This window comes from Sinocyclocheilus rhinocerous, unplaced genomic scaffold (assembly GCF_001515625.1).
Source record: "Sinocyclocheilus rhinocerous isolate Xijiao unplaced genomic scaffold, SAMN03320098_v1.1 scaffold926, whole genome shotgun sequence".
Lineage (NCBI taxonomy): Eukaryota > Metazoa > Chordata > Actinopteri > Cypriniformes > Cyprinidae > Sinocyclocheilus > Sinocyclocheilus rhinocerous.
The window spans coordinates 348,152-375,218 of record NW_015648536.1 but is presented as its reverse complement, the minus strand read 5'-3'; the positions used below and the strand labels follow the sequence as shown (position 1 = coordinate 375,218).

Sequence of the window (27,067 nt, the reverse complement as noted above, 5' to 3'; positions counted from 1 at the left end):
CGCATACTGTGTTGCTTAAGATGAAGTTGACCAACAGTAGACCTTTTTTTTCAGTGAATTTCAACAGTACCACAATATAAGACATCCTCTGCCATTTTTTGTGGTTTAAATATCGTTCTTCGACAGTATTGTGAAGAACTGGTGGTTTGAAATTGTGATGTTTGGTCTTGAAAACATTTGGCTGCTGGTATTAGAGGGTCTTTAAAGAAGATAGATAACTGGATGGATACATTTTATTATGTTGTTGTCATCACATTATAGTAATAGATATCACATGGCCCCATTTTGCCACAATAATGGTACTTCAGGCCATCAGTATCCAATGTTACTCAATAGCTTTCTGCCATTCTGAAGGCCTTGTGACACCAACTAACACTCCAAAGAGAAAAGAAAACTTGAAATCGCATCATATGACCCCTTTAAACTTAGGTTTATGAGCTTTTGACCAAAATAACTTTTTACAAACTTTCTAGATTTTCATAACTATGTATGCTTGGAGCCATTTTGATCATGTTTTGGTTTTTAATTCCTCTCAATGCAGGAGCCAAGAGAAGGAGAGTCGTCACAGGATGTGGATCGAGTTCAGTCTCTGCAGTCTCAAGTGGATGGGGTCAAGGATATTATGACCCAGAATGTAGATCGGATCTTGGCCCGTGGAGAAAGGCTGGATGATCTGATGGGCAAATCTGAAGACCTGCAAGCTGGGGTGTGTCTTTCAGTACAAAAACTTTGATTCTAATCACATATTACAGCTGTAATCCCAGCACACCTTTTTACAACATACATTACCATTCATAATTTTAGGGTTGGTAAGATTTTTCTGTATTTTTTAAAAAATATTCTGTCTGCCACTGTTCATTCATGAAAAAAATCAGCATTTTTGATAAAGTAATATTGTGAAATAATATTCCAATTGAACACAACTGATTTCTGTTGTGACACCAACACACTCAGCCAGTGACTAGAATAGAAAGGGTAGGACAGGTAGTGACGCAGCATAGCTTTTGGTTTCCTGGTAACACCTTTTGTTTATGAAGCTTCAGCAGTTCAAGAGGACTTAAAGTGTTTAATGTGGCTAAACATGGGGAAAAAGTACTCAAATGGCAAAATGAACAATGCAAAAGGTGGTTCTTATGGGGTCTTGCGCTGCATTTACCAGTGTTACAGTACTTTATTAGTGTTTCGAGGTGTGAATGTGGCAAAGCTATCTTGTTGCATCGCTTTTGTCAATATTACACATGATCTCTCCGGCGGCGTTATGCAAAACTTCCCACATTGTGACGTAGACATGTTGGGGTGTGTTAGAACGAGCCGTTTTAGGGGGGCGTGGCAGAGTCTTAACTTTGATAAAGAATATCTCTTTGGATTTGAGACTTTAGTCTTTGCAACTTCAGGGATCTTATCTATGCACAATCAGCTTGTAACAATCCAAAGAGAAAGGAAAACTTGAAATCGCATCATATGACCCCTTTAATATATTTTATAATGTAAATAATAATAGCAAGGCTGAATTTCCGGTAGTCACTAGTCCAATCTTTAGTGTCACATGATCCTTCAGAAATCATTCATCAATATGCTGATGTGGTGCTCAAGAAACATTACTTTTTAGCTGTGCTTCAATTTATAATGAATGGAAAGTTAAAAAAACAGCATTTGTTTAAAATAGAAATATTTTGTAACATTAAAAAACTGCCTTTACTGTATGTTTTGATCAGTTGAATGCATCCTTGCTGAATCTTATTTTCCCCACACTTCTAACTGATAGGCTAATGTATGCAGCTTTAGCCGCACACTAGTTGACATTATACTGTTTTTTTTTTCCTGCTTCTTAGGCCCAGAACTTTAAGCACACCTCTCAGAAGGTTGCTCGCGCTTACTGGTGGAAGAACGTGAAGCTGATTGTGGTTATTGTTGTGATAGTCCTTATCATTGTACTGATTGTCATATTCCTTGCTACTGGTGTGATCCCGACCAGTGCACCCGCACCCAAACCTCCCACTCCATAGGATTTCTATCAGTTACAAGCACTCTCACATACACATACAGATATATGCAACCATGTCCACACACCAGCACAGGTCATAACTTCAGGAACACACACACATACCTTTTATTTGCACATTTAGCTCATATACCTTCATATCTTATGGTATCACACCACCTTAAAATGAGTAGCTTCCATAATGACAGCTTCGGAAACCTTGAAGTGGAGGATTTTAAATAGCCTATAGACGCAATGCTGTCTGTTTTCATACTTCTCTCCTCCTGAAAGATCATCCTAGTGGTATTTATGGTTCTCTAAAGCCTGATAAAATGCCACAGCTGTATACAAATACTTGCAATATTATTCATAATGAAGGTACCCTTGAAATAGTCATATACTGGCATTGATTCGGCGAAGGTAATGAGTGAAAGTTCTATCTTTTGAATTATGAAGTGTATTTAAGACTGTTAGATTCGATTACATAAGATGTTACTTGTAATTATGTAATACTTTTAGATCTTCAAGTGTCTCTATTTTGTGTTTGATGGGTCACTGTCTTTGTGCTTTTGCCCACAATTATGTTATTTGTAAAAGGTCAAACAAAAATGTGTTCTTATAACTGTTGCATTACCCAAAACACCATTTCATTATGGAAATTATAAAATTGTAAGATGTTTAGGGTAATTTCCTGTCTTAAATATTTACTGAAAATTGGCAATGCCCCAAACATCAAAACAGAGAAACTGATTTTCATCCTATATATAGAATGAATTAAAAAAAATTTTTTTAATGGAACGAGCACCTGAACAAGGTCATTTAGATAGGAATGATGGATATTTTCTGTATCCTCAGATTACTGCATTGAATTTGACATGCAGTGTAACAGTTGCACTGTACCACATGCAGTCAGTACTGTAATCAGAATTTGAGTGTACTGCATCAAAAGTTTGGCCTTGCACTGCGGGATCTTAATGAAACCCAAGACATGTAACTTTTTCCTGTTTCGAGCAAAGGAGGAATGTTTTAGAGCCTGTACTGTAATTTTCAATTTGCAGTTTTTGTTTAAAAACGTTTTACATATCTCAATTCAGCCAATGAAAATCGCTTCTCTGAATGTTCTTGTTTTCTGGGTAGCTTTATGCACTTTGCTTCAGAGAGGTCAAGGCATTGGATGTCTATGTGTAGTCAGAATGACTCGACTGCGTTGAATGTTTGTAAACCTGATTCTTATTATGCTGTATCTCATGTTGCTTCCATTAACATCTTACTTATCTTAAGCAGTTTTATATGTTATTCTCTCTCATTATTATAAACAAACCTTTTTGATCAAGACATTGAATCATTTTTTAATCATCTAGTACAAGTGATAATTTAAAAACCATTTAAGTGCCTTGGATTTGAATCTTATTAGCATAAATATCTGGAATGAAATGTGATATTTTGTAAATAAAAATTTGATCTCTCAGCAAAAGTATGACATTTTTTTTTATCTTTCTCTCATTTTCAATCTTAAAACACTAATGGTAAACAATTTAGTCAAGGCATTGGATGTCTGTGTAGTCAGAATGACTCGACTGCGTTGAATGTTTGTAAACCTGATTCTTATTATGCTGTATCTCATGTTGCTTCCATTAACATCTTACTTATCTTAAGCAGTTTTATATGTTATTCTCTCTCATTATTATAAACAAACCTTTTTGATCAAGACATTGAATCATTTTTTAATCATCTAGTACAAGTGATAATTTAAAAACCATTTAAGTGCCTTGGATTTGAATCTTATTAGCATAAATATCTGGAATGAAATGTGATATTTTGTAAATAAAAATTTGATCTCTCAGCAAAAGTATGACTTTTTTTTTTTTATCTTCCTCTCATTTTCAATCTTAAAACACTAATGGTAAACAATTTATTTGTATTATTGTATGAGTTTGTATTAATTTAGTTTGGTACATCCACCAATCTGCATTACATCTCTAGAGAGGGACAAAAAGCTAGTTTTGACCTTAGCTGATACGAAAGCCACCAAACAAACTTAAGTGATGTACACACCAATAGGAAAATAATGTGTTTTTATAGGTAGTGGATTGTGTACTCTAGATTCATATACAGTTGAAGTCAAAACGTTTACATACACCTTTTAAGTTTACATAGCACTCTGCAAAATGTTAATTATTTTACCAAAATAAGGGATTATACAAAATGAATGTTATTTTTTAATACTGACCTGAATAAGATTTCGCATAAAAGATGTTTACATATAGTCCACAAGATAAATAATAAAAAATAATAGCTGAATTTATAAAAATGACCCCGTTCAAAAGTGTACATATACAGGTGCATCTCAATAAATTAGAATGTCGGTACTAAATAAACAATAACATGCATTTTGTATGATCCCTCTTACTTTGGTAAAATAATTAACATTTTGCAGATTTTGTGTATATGTAAACTTTTGACTGCAGCTGTAGCGCAACATTAAAACAAAATGGTTAAAGAAGAGCAAGTACAGCCAGACCTGAACACTAACCAATTCATTATCCTAGCATTTTCCCCAGCTGTGATTTTATCTAGTTTTTTCCTACACCACCAGCAACAAAGTTTTCCCTTCAGATTTCTGCAGTAAGTAACCCTTATTGTTGGTTCATCTCAGGTGGCTTGAAATGACAACATGACACTTTTTGTTTAGTTGAAACACATGAGAGGGGATTTTGTCTAGTCTCAAGGAAATTCCATATTCATTATAGCAGTCGAAGTGAGAGAGGAAGGAAGGAAGGAGGCAAAGAACGGATGTAAAAAGAGAGGTGTATCCTGCAGTTCTGTTCATATGCAAAGAGTGTGATGAAAAACTCATCAACATGCTCTTCTGTAATAAGTTTTTGTTTGATCCTTTGTGCTTCTACTATTTTAAAGATGAATATTTCTATACTATATCTCAGTATATTACAATTGTATTTATTTATTTATGCAATGTGTGGCCCATTTCATGGCCACACTACTAAAACCTTGTTTACTTAAATCGATAAGACTATATCACTCATTTTGCTTTAGCATCCAGATATTTACATATTTATTTATACACTGATATGTACTTATGTATACAGTGTGTGACCCATTTTATGGTTTATTTTATGACAGTCTTGTTTTGTGAAGTTGTTTTTTTTTTCTATTCATAAGACTAGCTATATCACTGGTTTTGCTTTAGCATCCATATGTGGTTATTTATTTATTTATACACAGATATTTTTTAAATTCTATATGTATTGTTTCTAGTACAAATGTAAACAAAAAGTTAAATTCAAAACATTCAATTCATAAAATCTTAAATTCAAACATTGAAAAGTATTAATTGGTCTATTATTAGATGATAAATGTCTCTTGAAAATTCATGCTGTTAATATTGAAAAAAATTATGCTCACTGCGCTACTCTAGAGTTTAAATTCATGCAAAGCCTTCAGTGTCAACAAAACAATATATGGGTTTCTCCTTACTTGTAAAACATAAACTTATTTATTTTGATAGTCTAGACACAATGTTATAATGTTAGTTGCATTTTTTACAATTTGCATTTAGCATTGTTTTTTTTATCCCTGCTGTTCCTGTTAAAACTTATGACCCATTTTTGAGAACCACTGTTCTATTGTGTACGGTTCTGACGTGAGATGGCATGAGTAATAAGTGGTATTTCCTGTAAAATGAATAATTTCATTGATCTTTGTGTGACAGTTTCCCATCTACGATGGGCCACTCATCAACTAAACCTTGACCTCAAGTCACTTGCATCCTTCTGAGCACAAAGAGAGGAATTAACATTCTGACTCAGCTGATATACACAATGTGTCAGATGCTGTAGACTGCTAATGTCAGAGAGGTCACAGTCTCTAAATGGATCTCATGGATTTCGTGGATCTCAGCCATGTTGTTTTCACAAAGGCCTCATTGTGGGTTTTGATGCAATAGCTTGTAGAAATGCACAGTTTCTCTGTCTCTCCCCTGCGCTGTTCCATCATAAACTGAGAGAGCAGAGGCTCTGTTCCAGAATTCCATTCCCAGTGCTTGTTGTCAACAGAACTCCAAGCCTATTATGCATGGGAGGTGTCCAGGAAGTCTTCATTACCACTTTTTGTGTTTAATCAGTCATTGATTGCTTTTTTCTTCTGTTAAACATCTAATAGGACAATTTAGTCTCTCATAGGGAAAATTATGTTGTTGCAGAAATGTATTGATGATAATGTATGTATTGTAAAGGATGTTTGCCAGTCATTCTGTTTCCCAATAAATCTATTTCATCTGTCTCCAGGAGAATGGGCAAAGCCGCCTCCGTCAGGCCCAGGAGGATGTGGAGGAAATCAAAGTTATCATGCTGGATAACATGAACAAGGCTGACGAGCGTGCGGGAAAACTCGGGGAGCTTGAGGACCGAGCTGATAAACTACTTGAACATGTTAGTTAATATTATCATCTAGATAGTTTATATTATCATTTAGTAAATATAATTTAATTTATGCCTTTAAAACTGCTTGACAAAAAGCATGCCCAATTAATTATGCATTTTATGGTTCTATGATCTTGTTTTATGGTTTGTTGAGGAGTCTTATGACCATAAACTAGGTTTCTGGAATTTCAAGTGTTTCTAGGGAAAGCAAGGGCATGTCAAATTGGAGTCTATTAATAGTGTCTAGGTGGGGTGTACGGAAAAAAGAGTGTACAATTTGCATCCTGAGTTTAGTTTACCTTGTTAATTTTAGAACGCCATTTCCTTTTGTTATGAAATGAACAACACTTGTGTAATAGTGTAGCAGGCTGTTTGTGCAGTACATGCCCTGCAGTCAGGCAACAAGTTCACTTTGGTTTCGTGTTTTTTTTATTATATAAACATACTAAAAATCCCATTGAAAGTCTTGGTTGGTCAAGTCACATTTGTTTATACAGAGCTTTATTCAATACATATTGTTTCAAAGCAGCTTCATAAAAATGAATAAAAACACAATAATAAAAGGGGAAATAGTGTAACTTGTAAAATTGATCAGTTTTGAAGCAACAAATTCAATTTCAGCTGTAAAGGAGCTCTACAGAGGACAATCGTGTTACTATTCATCTCAGTTTAGTTTAATTCAGTTGAATAACTGTCAGTATCACAAGTTAAATATAAAATTATGAAATGAGTTCAATTCTTAAACAAAGATTATAATTACAGTTAAGAAAACAAAACACCCTGTACAAAAGTACAAAGCCTTGCATGTTTTTCCACTCTTATTTTTCAGATGAGTCTTTGTAACAGTCAAAAATGAAGTCAGTTCTAATTCTGAAAAAACTCCACTCGTGCCATCAAGAATCTTTCTCTCTCTCTCTCTCTCTCTCTCTTTCTCTCTCTCTCTCTCTCTTAAAATAATTATTTTAATGATTGTACTTATTTCTTTTCAGAGCGAAAAATTCTCAAAGACCTCGATTAAGGTGAAACAGAAGAAGCGTTGGGAGAATATTAAGTACAAAGTGATAATGGCAGCAGTTGTAGCTGCAGTGGTGCTTGGCATTATTTTGGTTGTGGTCTTTATATATGGTTAGTTCACCCAAAAATGAAAATTAGCTTGTTATTTACTCACCCTCAAGCCATCCTAGCGTACGCGCATTCACGAGAGAGTGGCGTCCAGCGGATGACGTAGGAAGTAGGCAAACGCGGTGACGAACGCGGAAGTGACGAACGTGGAAGCGCGGAGGAGAGAGCAAAAGAAAACACCGGTCACGAATTAGAAGTACAAAATCCTAGGATGGCTTGAGGGTGAGTAAATTATGGGGTAATTTTCATTTGTTGGTGAACTATCCCTTTAAGCGGTGAGGACAGTAAAAACACACCCAAAAACACGTCCGCAACAAAAGCCCCAGGAGGTGGCTAGAAGATAAGCTGGCAGAGAAGATGAGTAAACATAAGTTGTGTTTGAAATTCCTCATAATACCCCCTTGAAAGTCTTGCTTCTAGTACTTTTGTAAAAGTAAAGACGAGGAAAGTTTCATAGATCGGTGAATGTACAAGCTAAATCTGTGATGCTACTTTCTATCAAGATGATGCTAAAAATAATGCGTGGGCGATAAAAATGGTACCATGGTGTCACTATAATTTCTGCTTTCATTTTTCAATGTTAACACACATAGTATGTGGCATTAATGGTAACAGTTTACATGCAATCTTGTTGGACTAAACATATTTTAGCCATAAATTAGATAAATCAGTGGCAAAAAAGTGTAGCAGGGAAAATATGTTAGACTGTGTAGACTTTGTCAGGGAGTAGAGCATTGTTTTTTAAAATCTTGTTCTTCAAAGAAAAAAACTTTCTTGATTCTGTTTTTCGTCAGTGAAAGGTGTGTGTCATGATCTCTAAATTTATCTGTGTGTTTGGCTTTTCTCATATTAGTTACAATATAATTATTACAATATAATGTAATATAATTATTACAGCCTTGGTACCCACAGCAGTACACATTTTGGATGTCTCCCTTGTATGACAGACCCATTTCAGGTCTTGGAGTCTCTACTAATGAGCTGATGAGTTTAATCAGATGTGTTTGATTGTGGAAACATACAAAATGTGCATTATTGGGAGTAATCCCGGACCTGATTTGGGGCACACATTCTGTGACTATGGCACATTTTTGCTGAAACTTATCTAAAGGTTTTGAAATGTATTATTATTATTAGTAGTATTATCGTAACAACCATAGAAATTGAGGAGGGCATATTCCCTCAGAATTCATATTTGTCAGGGGATTATTTCTGTGAATTTTTTTCAATATCCACTTCTTAAAATGTTACATTTTGGTCCCCCCCAATCTTGAACAATTCCATCCTTAGCCATTACAATGTAAAAGCAGATTAATACTGTAAAAAATAGTCATACATTGAGATAGTTAAATTTGCTGCTAAAACAGCTCTTTATGTATGTGTGTATATATAAAAATGTATAAATAAATGTTCCTTATGTAAATATACCGTATCTGACATTTTTCTTTCTTCAGTGTCTTATATTTATTTCTGGATTATATTTGTTTTTTTCATTTTGTCAGGGGATTATTTCTGTGAATTTTTTTCAATATCCACTTCTTAAAAACATACATTTTGGTCCCCCCCAATCTTGAACAATTCCATCCTTAGCCATTACAATGTAAAAGCAGATTAATACTGTAAAAAATAGTCATACATTGAGATAGTTAAATTTGCTGCTAAAACAGCTCTTTATGTATGTGTGTATATATAAAAATGTATAAATAAATGTTCCTTATGTAAATAGAATATTTATTTCTGGATTATATTTGTTTTTTTCATAATGCTTGTTGAGTTTTTATAATGACTTCGTGAGTTCACAGTGACGTGTCATGCAAGAGTCAAAATAGTAAGCAAGTTATGAGTACAATTTAATGAAATTAAGCTGATTATGATTTTAACGATCATAATAAATTATCGATTTAACTATTTATAACCGTGAAGCTCGAGTTAGAAGCACTGAGATCAGTGGATAGAAGGCAAAACGCCACCTGGTGGAATTTTGTTGAAGAGCCCTGTTGTAAAAAGAGGTGGATGGACCAGTTTGTAAGAAAAGTAAATACACATGTAAAAAAATAAATAAAGACATTACATGACCACGGTTTAGAACACAGTTACAGGTCTACTTTTAGCAGCGTGACTTAAATGTTAATTATGCAGAACATCAAAAGAAATTTATAATAGATTTTATATAATACGTTTTCTTCTTATCTCTATTTCTAATAACCAATGTGATTCAGAATAAAATGAATAACACGATCTGGAAACAACACCGTCAACAGTGCGCGCGTGACGCGCATTGTTACTGTTGTTATAGCAACGTCAACTAAACCAGAGCGCGCTTTCGGTTGCTACAATGAACGTCTAAATAGTTTTCCATACAAATTACAAACTTGTATTATGTAGTAATTCCCACCCAAAGAAGAACAAAAATGCCTCACGATGACCCCCGAGTGGAGTGGATTAAAAACGCAGTATGTGTGATGTTTGACTTGCCTGATTCAGGCTGCTTTGAGGAGTTACTCAGTCGCGGTGATGGAGAGGAAGAGCAGAAAATCATACACTTTTTAAACGTAGTCACAGGGGAAGAGGCGCCCTCAGCGCTGTTTTTCTTCAAGAATATACGAGAAGAAGAGGTTGAAGTGGAAATTCATGTTGGTACGTTTTCATGTCAACGCAAATGTATCTGTTGCTATTCACAATGTACCGTTGCTAACGACTTTCGCGTGCCTGAGATCTGAAGTTCAAAAGTCAGATATATCACTTTGCTCGCTTATTAATAATAAGTCTTAAGGACGGTTTAATATGTTAAATAACAAAGTGGTACCAAGTCATTAACGTTTTTGAAAATACAATGATTTCCCTGTCTAGAAAATGACTCGGAGAGAAGTCCATCTGTTTTGTCTGAAGGTTCCCTCATCTCAAACAGAGAGATAGCCCCTGCTGACAGTGAGTGTGCTTTCTAAATGGTTAATATTATCAATAAGATAAATGCAAATTACTCAAAGTTACAAATAGTTTTTTCTTTACAATTGTCCACATATGACACTGAAGAGAACAGAAATGGTCAAAACAGACTAAGCCAGGACTCCTCAAACGTAGAAGAATCTCAGAGTCAGGATCCTGCAGTTGAGGGCCTGTCAGAGGCAACAAAAGGGAATAAACCACCTCCCAATGTAACTCTCAGTTTATTAATTATATCTATTTATTTTACACATTTATTAAACAGAATGGTAAATTATCAAAATGTGTAGGAGATCTGATTATCGGTGTGTGTATTTTTGAATAATGCTTTGACAAAATTTTATCTTTATTGTTTCTATCACAAGATTGAGGTTCAGGTTGTGTATCACGTAGAGCTTCATGTGGACGTGAACAATATCCCACAGAGGTTTGAAAAATACAATGTCCTCTACTTCCTGAGAAACACCAGTGGTAGGTGGAGTGCTTTCAAAATGTGTGTGTGTGTGTGTTTTTAACATTTCTTTGCACATTTAATTGATATGTCTGGTGTTTTACTCTATCCAGAAACTATCACTGAACCTGCAGATATAAACGAGGCTAATAATTTGATGCCCAAACTTATTGAGTTTGGCATGATGAATGACCATCCCTTGATGATGCTTGGAGGGCTTTTCAACCATGTGCGTGACTAAACATCTCATCCCCATATGAATGAATTATTATTAATTATGCTATGGAAGTGTGTATCTTTATTGAATGCTTTCTTTGCAGGTGTACATCCCTCTTCTCTCTGTGAATCAGCTGAGGCTCACTGATGGTGGATATCATGGTGTTGCTGGCTCTCAAGAGAGTGACGCAGTGTGTAAGACAACAGGAGATGAGAAACAGCAGCCTGCAGAATCCCGTGGGGCTTTTGAAGTCCGAGATGATCTGCTCCACAGCACACATAAATTCTTGCAGGTCATAAACCAAACCCTACAGCAGCTTGAAGGTATTATATTTTCACTTTCAGACTCAGAAAAATTTATACTATATATACACATACACATAAAAACTACTATTAAACAGTTTGGGGTCTTTTTTTGAGTATTTTTAAAGGGGTCATATGATGCGATTTCAAGTTTTCCTTTCTCTTTGGAGTGCTACAAGCTCTTGGTGCCTAAAGAAGATCTGTAAAGTTGCAAAGACTAAAGTCTCAAATCCAAAGAGATATTCTTTATAAAAGTTAAGAGTCAGCCACACCTACCTAAAACGGCTCGTTCTAACACGCCCCCACATATCTACGTCACTATGTGGAAATATTAGCATAATGCCGCCCAAATGTGCACGCAAAGAAAGAATGCTGGTTTCAGGAACAGCAGTAGTGTTGACGCAGCCATGTCAGGGAGATGCTGTGTTTCAGTGCGAAAGCACTTTATTTGGCCTTCCGGAAGTAGATGCAATTAGGAATCATTGGTTAAGATTTATTTACAACAGAACAGCACAACCCAGATGTTCGAATTTGTGCAACTCATTTTATGGACGACAGTTTTTTGAACCTAGAAGAGTACAAAGGGCTTGTGTACTGCAAACACATACCAGCTTCATCACTGTGTCTGTCACGCGACTCTGTTGTCCTTTCGGGCTTGAACTGATGGTAAAACTAACGACATTATTAACTGTCTTGATATTTACTTTGAAAGCTGAAGCGATTATGGTAAGGGGCGTTACATTTCCGTGATGTTGTGATGATGTTGTCACATGCTTGTGATGTTCGGCCAATCACAATGCACTGAGTCAGCTGGCCAATCAGAGCAGACTGCGCTTGTCAAAGGAGGGGGCTTTGTTGAAAACGACGTGTTTGAGAGAGGCGGGGCATAGAGGACCTACAATAATGTACAGTATTTGAAAAATAATGTGTTTTTGAACATTAAAGCATGTCAACATATTCTGTTACACCAAATACACCAAATAATGATCTTTAAAATAGCATCATATGACCCCTTTAAAAGAAGTCCCTTATGTTCACCAAGACTGCATGTACTATTAAACATTTAAATAATAATATTGTGAAATACTATTACAATTCAAAATAGCTGTTTTCTGTTTTAACATATTTTAACATTTTATTTATTCCTGTGATGGCAAACCAGAAGTTTCAACAGCCATTACTCCAGTCTTCAGTGTCACATGGTCCTCCAGAAAACATTTTAAAATATGTTGATTTTGTGCTCAAGAAACATTCCTGATTATTATCAATGTTCAAACAGTTAATATTTTGGTCTCTATGTTATAGGTGAATTTAAATTGCACATTCCAGACGTGGATTTGGAGGGTGGAGTGGAGGTGCTCTTGTCTAATCCAGGCATGGTGGAGAAACTAGAGCAGTGTGTGATGAATTGGCACACACAAATCACAATTGTCGTTGAAGAGCAGAAAAGAAAGAAACCACAGGTTTGTGAAATTTAGATGAACGAATCATGATGAAATTCTTGTTGTTATGTTGTTGTTATGTCTCTACTCAGTAGATCGGTGATGGGCAACCTAAACAGAACATTTAAACAATTGACTTATTGTTCTTTCTCTTCTAAAGGGACCCGGTCCTTTGGCAGAAATGGAGTTCTGGCGTGAACGTGTTGCTGTCTTCAGTAGTTTGAGTGAGCAACTGAACCTGCAAGTGGTGAAGAAGATTCTAGACGTGATGACCCGTGCCGACTCATTCATAATGCAGGAACTTGAAAAGACCACGGCTGAGCTTAGCAAATACCATGAGGAGTCTGTCAATAATGTACAATTCCTCACCACAATGGAGAGACACTTCAGGGTGAGGAGTAACCATGGGTAGAGTTTAAAAGAAATATCAAGTTTATTTATAATACCAGTTGCTTCAAAGCAGCTTTACAGTAAATCTATTACAGTTAATCTATATGTTGTAATTCTTTTTCTTGTGGAAAAGATAAGCAAATAATGACAAAATTTGCTGATGTCAGCAGAGCAACAAGGCTCAAAAATACAGTGTTTTTCATCAGTGTTTTAATATTTACAGAACCTTGTCACAGGACTGGATTTCAAAGTGGTCTTGGACACTATTCCTGAACTGATGAACGGGCTGCGTATGATCTGGATATTATCCAGGCATTACAACACAGATGAGCGTTTGGAATCTCTGATGGAACGCATTGCCTGGGAACTGTCTGAACGGGTTGCAAGAGTCGTGAATGTCCGTGTTCTGTTTAAGTGAGTAAGCAAAATCTGTAAAAGTAGCTCAAACCACAAGCCAGCAGTAACATACACAAAAATATGAAAATGTTGCAGGTAGCATTTGAGTTTGAAATTAATTCTGTTGGGGTAAAAATAAAAAATAAGGATTATACTTTTTATTAAATGTTTAATCAATTTAGAAGTTTCACACAAAAAATATTAAATGACAATGATCACCACATTCATTAATATTATGCAGAGACAAGAGGGTGGTGGCCAAAGCCAAGGCTCAGGATGGAAAGCAAGTCCTGGATCAGTGGAAGGCCAGTTATTTTGAGGTCCGTGCACGGATTGAGAAATCAGACCGAGATCCCCGCTGGGAATTTGATCGCAAAAAGCTGTTTGAAAAAACAGACTATATGGCTTCAATCTGTCAAGACTTGTATAACATCTTGCAGGTAAGCCAAATCAGATCAAGCAGATTTAATTGAATAGATTTCTATTTTACACTAAGAAATTTGTCCTGAGAAATATTCCTCACAGTCAGTAACCTTCTCCCAAATGAATAATGACTTATAGACTCTGGATGAGTTCTACATTATTTTTGGACCGGAGTTAAAAGCAGTGACGGGTGATCCAAAGCGAATAGATGAGGTTTTACACCGTGTAAACTGCCTCGTCGAACCCATTGAGGAAGTTTCCTTTGACCCTTTTGACATCCGCAAAATGAGCAGTTGGAAAATGGTCATGCAAGAATTTAGAACGGAAGTTCAGGTACAACTTTGTGACAACAACTACATTGTTAATTTATTTATTTTTGATATTTATGTTGTATTAATTGGTATCTATCGTTTAAGGCAATTGAAAGAGAAGCTATCAATTTCATCAATTACTCCTTCAAGACGCTGCGTTCCTCATCGGCAGCCTTTGACCTGCTGCTGAAATTTAAACACATCCGCTCCAGAGATGCCATCAACAATCAGTTGATGAAGAAGTTTAATGATATTCTTGCTCAGTACTGCAAAGAGGTACCTCAAGACCTTAAAACCTTTGAAGGACATGTTTGATTTAAATGTTGACATGGTGATACAGAGATTGCATTTCTTGCTATTCTCATGTGTCTTCTTTGGTATTGTTGCCTAGATGGACCTTCTAAATGACCTATTCATGAAGCTCAAAGATAACCCACCTCTCAATAAGAATAATCCTCCTGTGGCAGGAGCTATTATTTGGGAGCGTTTCCTGCTAGACCGCATGAGGTACCCCATTAGGCGTTTCAAGGAGGCACGTGAGATGATGGACAGTGAAGAGGGCAAAGCAGTAAGTCCTTGTTTGCTTAAATAAAGTTTTTGTTACTAGAATGACAAGGTGAGTGTAAAAACAATTAAAAAGTTTAAATGTTAAAATCATATTATAGTTTGATATTTTTAGTCAGTTTGCACTGTAACAATCTTGGAAGAGGTGCATCTTTAAATTCATTCCCTTTAAAGTACCACTGCTACAGCCGTGGACATTTGGATGGACGTCTTTGATCACTGCATAGTATCGTTTTTAAGTGTCCCACTAGTGTTGCATTTTCATATAAGATAGTTCAAGTTTTAAAACACACCTTAAGGCCCCTGCATTCTGTTCCAAGTGTGTGACTTACTGTAAGAACAGTGTAGTTTTTATGTACTGTAAATGCCTCCTAAAAAGTCCCAAAACCGGTGATCCCAAAACCATCATCATTATTCAGGACTTAGTATTCAGGGTTACAACAACCCACGTTCAAGCAAATACATGATGGGTTTAATTTTGAAAATGTGTAGTTTTGCTCTCTATGCAACCCCAACCTGTATGAATGAAAATGTCCTGACTGTTTTTATTTTTCATTCTGCAGGTGGTATCCAAATTCTTAGAGGTGGCTATGCGTATGAGGGACTATGAAGTGGAGCTGTTTAACCAATGGAAAGCAGAGACTAATCAGACTCTGTCCCTCCTGATGAAGAGAAGTGTGCTGATCATGGTCAACAGTGCTGGGGCTGTCTGTGTAGACTCCACACAGCTCAATACAGTACGTTGCAGTGACAGGGGAAGCTATCTGTCAGCTGTGAGAAAAAGATGGCAGTGAAAATTTATAATGGCCATTACAATATTAAAATGCCTAGACAAGTAATCTCAGTGTCTATGTTCCCCTCTGCCTCGAAGCTAACATGTACATAAAAACGTGCTTTGAAATGACATTAATGTTATTATGTGTGAATATGGCTGTGATTGCAGGCTGCTCAGGGGTCAGAGAAGGCTGTGGAAAAGGATGTGTGCTACTCTGTCAATTTTGCCCCTGAACTGCAGGAGATCATATCTGAGACCAAGTATCTGGATCACTTGGGCATCTTAACACCAAGTGAGGCACAAAATGTTGCTCTGCAGGAAGACAAGTTTCTGAGGTAGTCTCCATAACTTTTCCCTGAAAAAATGTGTTATGACATTTGACCAAAATAGACATCCCTGAAATATTTCTTGAAGTGTTTTGATCTTTTTTTTGTTTTGCATGCAGGCACATAAAAGGACTGAACAAGTTAGTAAACCGTTACCATTCTCTGATGGACAATCTAAATGATGCTGAGTTCTCACTAATGGCTGATCAGGTGCAGGAACTGAGGCGAGAGCTAAGCTTTGGGTGCAGAAGAGTCAACTGGAATTTTCTAGGTAAGTTACACAGGGGATACCAGTTATTTTTGCATAGCCCATAATAATGTTTGTAGTTGTTAGTTTTTGTAGTTCTGAAAGTTCTAACTGATGTAATTTCTTAAAATGAACTTCATTTACACTTGTTTTACAGGTATACCACAATTCGTCCAACGTGGAAACCAGGCCACTTCAAAATTTGAGTCCCTTGTGAACCAAATTCAGAAGAATGAACGAGACATTGACGATAAACGTAAATCCATTGAATCGGCAAACCTTTTCAAATTCCCAGTGGCAGATAAAAATGGATACCTACCAGGTTAAGAGTATTATATAGACATTCGAAATACAGCCCATAAGCAGACACATCAGGTACAAAGTGGCAATGTGTTATCTATCTGTTGTTCCAGGAATTAAGGAGTTCTGTGACTTCATTGAGTGTGAGAGGGCAAAGGCAGTGAACCTTCTTGTAAATAAGTATGCAGCTATCAGTCCACTCCTCACCAAGATAGAGAGTCTGATTATGGGAACCAGCACTGGCAAATCCAAACGCATGGCTCAATTCTACGCTTATTGGGAGCGCAAGATCTTTGATTCACTTAGCAAGATGGTGCTTCAGTAGGTTTTCTTGACTGTTTCTCAGATGCATTTACATAGACGGTCTCATGCTCTTTTATGCTTACCATTACCATTGTCTTTCAGCAATATTCAAGCTTTTAACACCGCACTGATGGGCACTACTCCACTCTTCCAAATCGACACCATCCTAGCTGCACCTGAGATTGCTTTGCTTCCCAAGAGCAGTGAGGTGTACAAGCTTATTAGACAGTGTGTCGGTGACTGTGTGGAGAGCACCAGGGTATGTTGACAATGAACTACATTTAGAGAGAAAATGCAGCTCTGAGGGGATGATGTATTTTTGCAGGCCCTCCCAGAAGTTATCAACACCCTGGTTCCCTCAACAAAAACCCAACAGGATTTTTCCGTTGGCTTTTGGATACTTCGAAGAAAATAAGCTCTATGTTCAACAAAAGATTAGGATTCTTACATGTTTTGTTCATCATGATAATCTTCACAAATGAACTCAACATTTTTTTGAATTTTTGAAGCCTAAATTACAACAGAAGTAAACAGCTAAACATAGGCTATATATGAACTACACTGTGATTGCAACATCACCACCACAAAGCTTCCAACAACTCTTTCGGCCTTCATAAAATAAAAAAATGAAAAAACATTTTATCTTAAAAAACTTGAATTAGAATAGTTTCTAAAGCGTGATTATAAACACAGCAAGGCTGTGAAAGCAGACTAGTTAGATGAGTTTTCTTATTCAGTGTGATGAAGTTTAATGTCCCTGAAAACCTAGTAGTCCAATTTAGCAACTTGTTAGCAATCTTTTCCAAGACAAGTAAAGGCTTTAAAAAATCATGAGGGTGTATTACTGCTGTATCTTATGTCATGGAATAAAAGGTGAAAATACATTGAGCTTGTGTTAACCTCAGGTGTTTTTCAGGCATTAAACCCATTAAAAACTCCAGTGACTTTGGGATGATGGAACTGAAAGTGCTTAAATAATAACTAATTTCTGGTTTTTGGCCTATAGAAATGCATCATCCCTGCAGCACTCCATACTCTGTTGTGCAATTAGAAAGCAAATATTTTCACATATGTAGTACAGATTTAGTGCAATGTAGATAATTGGTCACTCAGGTCACTTTTTTTCTTTAGCTGTTTGTTCGCTGGATGCATGGCAGTTGTATCCAATGCCCTCCACAGCATGTGGATGGTGAAGACAAACCATTCGTCTTCACTTTTTACAGTGAAGTATGCCAGCTTCCACAGATAAATGAGCAAGCCACAGCCATCTCCCAGACAATGCAGCGTCTCCTTAATGGAATCAGTGCCTACCTCAAAACCTGGATGAGCTATCGCTCTCTCTGGAAACTCGACAAGGCTATTGTTATGGAGAAGTTTGCAGCCAAGAAGCCCTCATGTGTGATGTATGATGAGAAGTTTCAGTTTTATGTCAGGGTCAGCAATGAGGTGGCAAAGCAGCCCTTGGTGAAGCATGAACACATAATCAGACTGAACCTGGAGCCACTGGCCCGTGCCGTCCAGGAGAATGCTCAAGCATGGGTCACTTCTCTTGGCAGGCTGCTCAATGACTCGGCCCGAGAGGAGCTTTTCAACTTGCGCAATGAGCTGTTGGTGAGGACAAATGTTGCACTGTTTTAAATGTAATCTTTGCATCATCTAAAAATTGTGTTAGTGAAATGTTGAGATTGTGAGGCAGTCTGTTTTAAAAGAATGAATTTACTGTGAACAGATATTGTCAGATAATTTGAAGAGGAGCCCCAATAACTTGGAGGACCTGAAATTTGTTCTGGGTACAATTACAGACATTAGAGATATGTCTCTCTCAGTGGAGATGAGAATCAGTGATATTCAAGAGAGATACAGGACTCTGAGCATGTACAATGTGGAGGTGAGTAAACTTAAACCTATCAGATGTAGTGCAACAGTCCATGTTTCCTTTAGGCCTACACCAATATTTTTTATGAAAGGTGATAAAATGTGCTTTTATTGATCCAATTTGTACCAGTCAAGCCACTAAAATTAAAACTACCATTCAAAAAGAGTCAGTACAACTTTATTTTGTTTTTGGAAGAAGTCTCTTATGCTCACCAAGCATAATTTTTTATGAAATACTTTTTTTAAAAGAACTGTTTTATATGTTAATATATTTTAAAATTCTATTTATTCTGTGGCAAAGCTGAATTTTCAGCATCCATAACTCCAGTCAGTGTCACATTTGTCAGAAATTATTATTACATGCTGATTTGGTGCTCAAGTAACATTTATTATTTTCAGTGTTGAAAACAGTTGTGCTGCTTAAAGTGCCCCTATTATGGGTTATGAAAGGTTCATATTTTGGTTTTGGGAGTCCCCAACAACAGGTTGACATGCATGCAAGGTCAAAAAACACTTTCATTTTCTTATAATATGCATTTATTTTTACCTTATTTGCTGAACGACTCCCAAACGATTCACTCAACGATTCAAACCCTCCTTTGCGTGACGCTAATCTGCGGTGATTGGTCGATTTCATTTCCATTTCATAAAGCAGCGTTTGTGAGCGCAGTGCTGCTTTGTGTCGTTACCGGGAAACAGTTATTTTTACTGCTCCAAAAGTGGCACCTAGTGGCAAAAGAATTAATTTGCATTTTCATTCAAACCAACGCAAAAAAATCTAGTTTTCCCAGGTCTGCGCGCGCAACAAGTGGGCGTGCAATATGCTAATGTTTCATGTTGATGTCAACATGAAACGGCTTGGGATTTGTTTAAAAAAAAACGTTTAAATGATTCAGAGTCGACTCTTTCTTTTGAGAGACTAACTTTATACATGGTGCACTTTCAGATTTAAAACTTTGCAGGATGTTTTCATTCACTTAGAGCTGTATTACACACAATTTCAGGATTCTTTAATGAATAGACAGTTTAACAAAAAACATAATTTATTTGAAATAGAAAGCTTTTGACATTATGAATGTCGGTACTCTCCCTTGTATCTATTTAATGCATCCTTGCCTAATAAAATTATACATTTTATCTGCTTTACAATACAAGACTACAGAGGAGGAGGTGCAGCTGTCTGCAAACATCTTCATTTTGTGGAGTGAACTTTTTAAAGAGTCTAGACGGGTTGACCGCAGCCTGGCAAAAGTAAAAAAGACCTTTGCAGAGGTAGTACCGATCATTTACCAATAAAGTTAAATTCCTGTAGAGAAGCAACATATTTGATCTTTGATTTCTAAATGTTCCAATTCCAATGTTCCAATCAGATCACTCTAAACCAGATTGAGGAGTATAAACAGGAGCTCTCCATATTTGCAGAGAGCTTCAACATGCATGGGCCTGGAGCTGTGGGAGATGATCTAGAGAAAGGCAAGAGTACTATCCTGATGGGTTTTGTTTTTCATATCTTACCATCCTAGTATTACATAACTTTTGTTTTTGTACTCTTATAGGTTTGAAGATCATGGCTACCTATGAGACGGAGCTGGATAGGGTAGAGGCAAGCCGTCAGGAACTGGCTAAAGCTGAGAAACTGTTCAACCTGCCCATCACTATGTACCCAGAGCTTCTCAATGTACAAAAGGAGATGAAGGGCCTGAGACAGATTTATGAAATTTATAAAAGTCAGAAGGTTAGAATGACAATTCATTATATAAACCTTGACTCACTATGTTGTTCAAATGTTCTGAGGAGTTGTGACACCAGTGTGTGTATATTCATCAGGAGGCTAAGGCAGAGTGGTCACAGACCCTTTGGGTGAATCTGGACATAAAGCTCCTGCAGGAAGGTATAGAGGGACTTATCAAGAGCTTGCGGAAGCTGCCAAAGGATGTGAGAGCTCTTCCTGTATCTTTCTTCCTGGAGGGCCGCATGAAGGAATTTAAAGAGTCAATCCCTCTCCTCTTGGACCTAAAAAATGAGGCTCTCAGGAACAGGTAAATACTTTAAAGATTTTGTTTTACAATGTTTCAACTTAAAGTAACATGTCTCTGTCTTAAGGGATCTTCAAAAAGTTAGCTTAATCTAAGATAAACACTAGCAATTTTTATATGCATTATGAGACTCAAGTGCTCACTTGGTTTCTGCAGGCACTGGAAAGATCTAATGGAGAGGACAGGCACCAGCTTTGAGATGAACCCAAACACTTTCACTCTGGAGAACATGTTCTCCATGGAGCTGCACAAATATGGCAACGTCATCAGTGAAATCGTCACCTCAGCTGTGAAGGAGCTCGGCATTGAGAAGGTTAGAAATCTCATTAATAATTAAATTCAGCTGCACTTCTTATTATAGCAATGGTTTGAATTTCAACACAAATATTAAAGGGATACTCCACCTAAATATTTTGTCATTGTTTACATGCCCTCAAGTCATTCCAAACCCATGCATTCCTTTCTTCTTTGGAACATAAAAGAAGATAGTATAGAAAGAAAAATGTTGATAACCAAACAATGACTTCCGTTTTATTTTTGTCCATACAATATAAGTCAATGGGAACTGAAACTGCTTATCAACATTCTTCTAAATATCCTCTTTTATGCTCCACAGAAGAAAGAGATGCACATAGTTTTAGAACAACATGAGGGTAAATAAATGTAAATGATGAGAGATTACATAGTATGCTTGTGTGCATTTTTACAGGGAGTTAAAGAAGTGGAGGCAACTTGGGAAACTATGAAATTTAGTGTGCAGCGGTTTTTAAAAGGCACACAGGAGCATGGTTTCATTCTTGGTGTTGTGGACGACATCCTTCAGCGCCTGGATGATGATGCCATGAACCTGCAGAGTATGGCAGGCAGCCACTATGTCGGTCCCTTCCTGGCCACTGTACAGCAGTGGGAGAAGAATCTATCACTCATCAGTGAGATTATTGAGGTCAGTGGAAACCATCACTGCCAACAACAACTTGACTTTAAAACTGCACTGGCTCACGTTCATATTTCTTTACTTTTATTCTGATATGTGTAGGTATGGATGTTAGTACAGCAAAAATGGATGTACCTGGAAAGCATCTTCATTGGAGGTGACATTCGCACTCAGCTACCTGAGGAAGCCAAAAAATTTGACAATATTGACAAAATGTTCAAAAAAGTAAGGTTCTGCGCCAACAACAAATACGTAACCCTGTTTTTGAAAAGAATGTAAATCCCTTCTCCTCTTTTGAATACCACCAGATAATGACTGACACAGTGAAGGACCCTGGCATTAAGAGATGCTGTCTGGTTCCAAATCGTCTGGCCGATCTGCAGAACCTAAGCGATGGTTTGGAGAGGTGTCAAAAGAGTCTTAATGATTATCTTGATTCCAAGCGGAACGCTTTCCCACGTTTTTTCTTCATTTCTGACGATGAGCTGCTCAGTATTCTGGGCAGCAGTGAGCCTATTTGTGTGCAGGAGCACATGATCAAGGTACTTTTGTGTACTAAAGAAAAGCATCACTTTAAAGTCGGCGTGAAGTAAATATTCACCCTAACTGTTTTGTAAATGCATCTTGTTGATCTTTTTGGGAATGATTCCCATGCATTTCATTTTTAAAATTCCAGTAAAATAGCAGACTTCCTAGTGGCATCAGTGCTGCATTACGCAAAAGCAATCAAGTTACCCATGCCATTACCATTACCGTTGTACTATTCACAGTCAACCTTGATTAGTTTCCATGAGCTAAAGTGTCCGAAAATGTGAACTACAGGGATATAACAAGTACAATTTGGCCAGTCATATGAGTTCAAAAAGTTTGTTAAACTGTGCGTGTTGACCCATTCCAAGTACAATAAAATAATAATAAAAAAAATAGACAACTTACTATTATTTAAAGGGATACTCCACCCCAAAATGAAAATTTTGTCATTAATCACTTACCCCCATGTCGTTCCAAACCCCTAAAAGCTTAGTTCGTCTTCGGAACACAATTTAAAATATTTTGGATGAAAACCGGAAGGCTTGTGACTGTCCCATTGACTGCCAAGTAAATTACACTGTCAAGCTCCAGAAAAGTATGAAAGACATCGTCAGAACAGTCCATCTGCCATCAGTGGTTCAACCGTAATGTTATGAAGCGACGAGAATACTTTTTGTACGCGAAGAAAACAAAAATAACGACTTTATTCAACAATTCGTCTCCTCTGTGTCTCTCCGCATCACCGTAGCGCCATTTTGGAGAATAACCACTGAACGCAAGCAGCGTACGCTTTTCTGTGTCAGCCGCGACACAAGGATACGTTTTCTACGTGCATTTACGCTTTGATTTGAACAAAAACTGTGCATCCGTGCAGCACGGCTGACACAGAATAGCGTACGCTGCTTGCGTTCAGTGGTTATTCTCCAAAATGGCGCTACGGTGATGCGGAGAGACACAGAGGAGACGAATTGTTGAATAAAGTCGTTATTTTTGTTTTCTTCGCGTACAAAAAGTATTCTCGTCGCTTCATAACGTTACGGTTGAACCACTGATGGCAGATGGACTTTTCTGACGATGTCTTTCATACTTTTCTGGAGCTTGACAGTGTAATTTTCTTGGCAGTGAATGGGACAGTCACAAGCCTTCCGGCTTTCATCCAAAATATCTTACATTGTGTTCCGAAGATGAACGAAGCTTTTAGGGGTTTGGAACGACATGGGGGTAAGTGATTAATGACAAAATTTTCATTTTGGGGTGGAGTATCCCTTTAAGCTTTCCTCAACCTTATATTAAAATCATTCAAATGAACTAAATTTTGGTCCAAAATTAACAGCTGCACAACAGACCATAAATGAAACAATCATCCTGTTTTTCCTCATCCACAGATGTATGACAACATAGCAGCATTGTGTTTTGATTCGGGAATGAATGGAGAGATGGTGGCAAGTGCAATGGTTTCTGCCGAGGGGGAGGTGATGGAGCTCAAACAGCCTGTACCTGCAGAGGGCCGTGTGGAGGACTGGATGACTGGAGTGCTGCTGGAGATGAGGAGAACCAACAGACTCATCACCAAAGAAGCTATTTACTTCTACAACCACCGAAAGACTAGGTGAGGACATGCACTAAACCATCATGAGTCAGTGCCATCAATCAAAATTTCTGATTGAACTTCTGTCTGATTGAAAGAATTTGTGGAAATGTTATAATGTGGCCTTCTACCTGCCCGTCAGGGTGGACTGGATGCTTGACTACCAGGGAATGGTGGTGCTGGCAGCAAACCAGGTGTGGTGGACCTGGGAGGTGGAAGACGTCTTCAAAAGGATGAGTCAAGGAGAAAAGCAGGCATTGAAACAGTATGCAAAGAAAATGCACAAGCAGATCGATGACCTGGTGAGGCGCATCACACAACCCTTAAAGAAGAATGACAGACGGAAAATCAACACTGTGCTCATTATTGATGTCCATGCTAGGGACATTGTGGACACTTTTGTCAGAGATAGGTAATATACAAAGACTTTACAGTCACTTAAAACCTCCAATTGGTTGCAGTTTCCTTCCTAACACACACTTTTTCTATGGGCAGTATCACAGATGCCCGTGAGTTTGAATGGGAGAGTCAGTTGAGATTCTACTGGGTTAAAGAGCCTGATGAGTTGTTTGTGCGGCAGTGCAGTGCTCAGTTCTCCTACGGCTATGAGTACATGGGGCTGAACGGCCGGTTGGTCATCACTCCCCTAACTGACCGTATCTATCTCACACTTACTCAGGTACTCTGACAACACAGTTGTCTGGCTCTAAATGGCCTGTTTTGTATGTGCATGTCTTATTAATACATGGTATCATGTATTGTCAGGCCTTGTCTATGTTCCTGGGTGGAGCACCAGCCGGTCCTGCGGGTACGGGGAAAACTGAATCCACTAAAGATCTGGCTAAAGCTTTGGGGCTTTTGTGTGTGGTCACCAACTGTGGAGAAGGCATGGACTACATGGTAAGAGATGTGCTGCTTTGTATTCTTGTGGAAGCAGTGACACATTTTTGTTTTCCAGAATTCTTTGATAAATAGAAAGTTCAAAAGAACAGCATTTATTTGAAATAGAAATCCTTTGTTAAAGTTTAGATGTCTTTAATGTCACTTCCCGATCATTTAAATGTGTTATTAAATTAGATTTTGATTTCTTATCCTCTAGGCTGTTGGGAAAATCCTTTCTGGTTTAGCTCAGTGTGGAGCCTGGGGCTGTTTTGATGAGTTCAACCGCATTGACGCCTCAGTGCTGTCAGTCATCTCCTCCCAGATCCAAACCATCCGAAACGCTCTAATGCTGCACCTCAAGAGGTTTCATGTGAGTTTGTTAATGGAATATTTTTTCTGAGCCATTAGTCAAATACTGAAAGATAATTGTTGTAATTATTTTAGGCTCTGAGTGTCTTGTGTTTTTGTGTTGTTAGTTTGAAGGTCAAGAAATCAGTCTGGATAGCCGTATTGGGATCTTCATCACGATGAACCCTGGTTATGCTGGCCGCACAGAACTTCCCGAGTCAGTGAAAGCTTTATTCAGACCAGTGGTAGTCATTGTACCGGACCTACAGCAGATCTGTGAAATCATGCTCTTCTCTGAAGGCTTCCTCATGGCTAAGGTGGGGACTCCTTCTTTGTGAAAATGAAGGCTGGGCATTCAGTAGATTAAATGAAGTAGAAAATTCAGTCATCATTTACTCACGCCACAAGTCACTCCAAACCATAAGTCTTTTGTTCATCTTCAAAACATAAATGAAGTTCTATCATGACAACATGACATAACGCTGCTACACAAATAGCATATAAAATAACCCGTAGCAGATCTATACAGGTGGAGCTGGGGAAGGTGGAGGGTTTCAGAGGAACTCTGAAAGCACGCTGCAAAATGCTCAAGTGAATGCTAACCAACCATTTAAATGTAAAGCAGCAAGCTCATTGGCTGCGTATGCAACATGAACCAATCAGCTTGTGCCAAGTCTTTTAATGCTTAGAATATCATCACTTTACGTTAAGGACCCATCAGCCTGTGCCATGTAGAGTTTCATGACAGAACTTTGCATATATTTTTAATGAAACCTAAGAGATTTCGGTGACTCCATTAAAAGTACATGCAACCAACACTTGAATGCTTCAAAAAGGTTTTATTAAAAATATAAAAGTCTTATGGCTTTGGAATGACATAGGGGAGAAGTATGACAGAATTCATGACAGAATTTTAAATTTAGGGTGAACTATCACTTTAAAATATATGTCTTTGTAAAGAAAAATAAACTAATATGTGTAAGTGTTTTGTTGCCTATTTTGTGTGGAAATACAGCAATACAAAGCTGTTAGACATTTCTACTGGTCAGTCACAAAAATTCTTAGATTAATTTTCTACGATGGTTTCAATAGAATCTCACAAAAGCATGACTAATTAGAATAAATATAAATATAGAATAAATTATGGAATTTTTTAAAATCAAAAACATGCACATGAACATTGAACAATGGTCCTCAGACCTCAGTGGTTTTAATTGTGTAAACAGGCAAACAGAAAACTAATTTCATAAATTATTTACTTGCAGGTTTTGGCAAAGAAGATGACAGTGCTGTACAAACTAGCACGGGAGCAGCTGTCTAAACAGTCACACTATGACTTTGGGCTTAGAGCACTGAAGTCAGTGTTAGTAATGGCAGGGGAGCTAAAGAGAGGTTCACCTGATCTCAGTGAGGTACTGATCTCTCTGCATCATCCTCTCCTCTTCCAACCCACCTCAGTGAACTGTAGTCACAAATGTACTCCTGTTTTCTTTCTCTCCGTTTCTCCTTTCTTTACTCCCACTAGGATGTCGTTTTAATGAGGGCTCTTCGAGATATGAACCTGCCCAAGTTTGTATTTGAGGACGTTCCTCTGTTTTTGGGCCTTATCTCAGATCTGTTCCCCGGGCTTGACTGCCCACGTGTGCGTTACCCCAGCTTTAATGACGCTGTAGAGGCCACATTGCAGGAGAATAAATGTATTGTGTTGCCCAACCAGGTGATTCTTCCCTTCAGAACTCATTCTCAATGGATTGTAATGATTAAGTGTACTGATTCATGACTAAATTGTGAATGTAGGTGGACAAAGTGGTGCAAATGTATGAGACCATGATGACCAGACACACAACCATGGTGGTTGGACCGACAGGAGGAGGGAAATCTGTGGTGATCAACACACTCTGCCAATCACAGACTAGGTCTTTGTCTACTCATAAACAATAT

The 27,067-nt window shown here is 37.5% G+C and overlaps 2 protein-coding genes across 2 annotated transcripts in view; both read left to right on the top strand.

Moving 5' to 3' along the window:
* Nucleotides 1-535: 535 nt before the first annotated feature.
* LOC107709825 (vesicle-associated membrane protein 8-like) lies at nucleotides 536-2,969 on the top strand. Its single transcript, XM_016514451.1, has 2 exons — nucleotides 536-706; nucleotides 1,833-2,969. The coding sequence occupies exons 1-2, from the start codon at nucleotides 536-538 to the stop codon at nucleotides 2,004-2,006; spliced, it is 345 nt and encodes a 114-aa protein (XP_016369937.1). The 3' UTR covers nucleotides 2,007-2,969.
* A 6,882-nt stretch (nucleotides 2,970-9,851) lies between these two features.
* The window catches only part of dnah10 (dynein axonemal heavy chain 10), a 33,539-nt gene continuing 16,323 nt past the window's right edge, over nucleotides 9,852-27,067 (top strand). Inside the window, 38 exon segments of the mRNA XM_016514488.1 lie at nucleotides 9,852-10,183; nucleotides 10,343-10,470; nucleotides 10,576-10,697; nucleotides 10,851-10,956; nucleotides 11,050-11,165; nucleotides 11,257-11,476; nucleotides 12,761-12,918; nucleotides 13,058-13,288; nucleotides 13,511-13,701; nucleotides 13,925-14,123; nucleotides 14,245-14,439; nucleotides 14,523-14,693; nucleotides 14,809-14,985; nucleotides 15,545-15,718; nucleotides 15,934-16,091; nucleotides 16,202-16,353; nucleotides 16,487-16,651; nucleotides 16,743-16,950; nucleotides 17,035-17,191; nucleotides 18,064-18,543; nucleotides 18,662-18,820; nucleotides 19,963-20,079; nucleotides 20,178-20,280; nucleotides 20,364-20,542; nucleotides 20,635-20,846; nucleotides 21,000-21,156; nucleotides 21,553-21,786; nucleotides 21,880-22,002; nucleotides 22,086-22,319; nucleotides 23,694-23,917; nucleotides 24,039-24,308; nucleotides 24,392-24,575; nucleotides 24,662-24,796; nucleotides 24,996-25,148; nucleotides 25,255-25,443; nucleotides 26,392-26,538; nucleotides 26,652-26,843; nucleotides 26,924-27,042. Of these exon segments, the coding sequence (XP_016369974.1) occupies nucleotides 9,954-10,183; nucleotides 10,343-10,470; nucleotides 10,576-10,697; nucleotides 10,851-10,956; nucleotides 11,050-11,165; nucleotides 11,257-11,476; nucleotides 12,761-12,918; nucleotides 13,058-13,288; nucleotides 13,511-13,701; nucleotides 13,925-14,123; nucleotides 14,245-14,439; nucleotides 14,523-14,693; nucleotides 14,809-14,985; nucleotides 15,545-15,718; nucleotides 15,934-16,091; nucleotides 16,202-16,353; nucleotides 16,487-16,651; nucleotides 16,743-16,950; nucleotides 17,035-17,191; nucleotides 18,064-18,543; nucleotides 18,662-18,820; nucleotides 19,963-20,079; nucleotides 20,178-20,280; nucleotides 20,364-20,542; nucleotides 20,635-20,846; nucleotides 21,000-21,156; nucleotides 21,553-21,786; nucleotides 21,880-22,002; nucleotides 22,086-22,319; nucleotides 23,694-23,917; nucleotides 24,039-24,308; nucleotides 24,392-24,575; nucleotides 24,662-24,796; nucleotides 24,996-25,148; nucleotides 25,255-25,443; nucleotides 26,392-26,538; nucleotides 26,652-26,843; nucleotides 26,924-27,042 (6,869 nt within the window). The 5' untranslated portion in view covers nucleotides 9,852-9,953.

Bases quoted from the DNA above. Each gene is read 5' to 3' on its own strand.
- LOC107709825 (XM_016514451.1), top strand. From the start codon at position 536: ATGCAGGAGCCAAGAGAAGGAGAGTCGTCACAGGATGTGGATCGAGTT. The intron at 707-1,832 runs GTGTGTCTTTCA...CCTGCTTCTTAG, and splicing joins CTGAAGACCTGCAAGCTGGG to GCCCAGAACTTTAAGCACAC.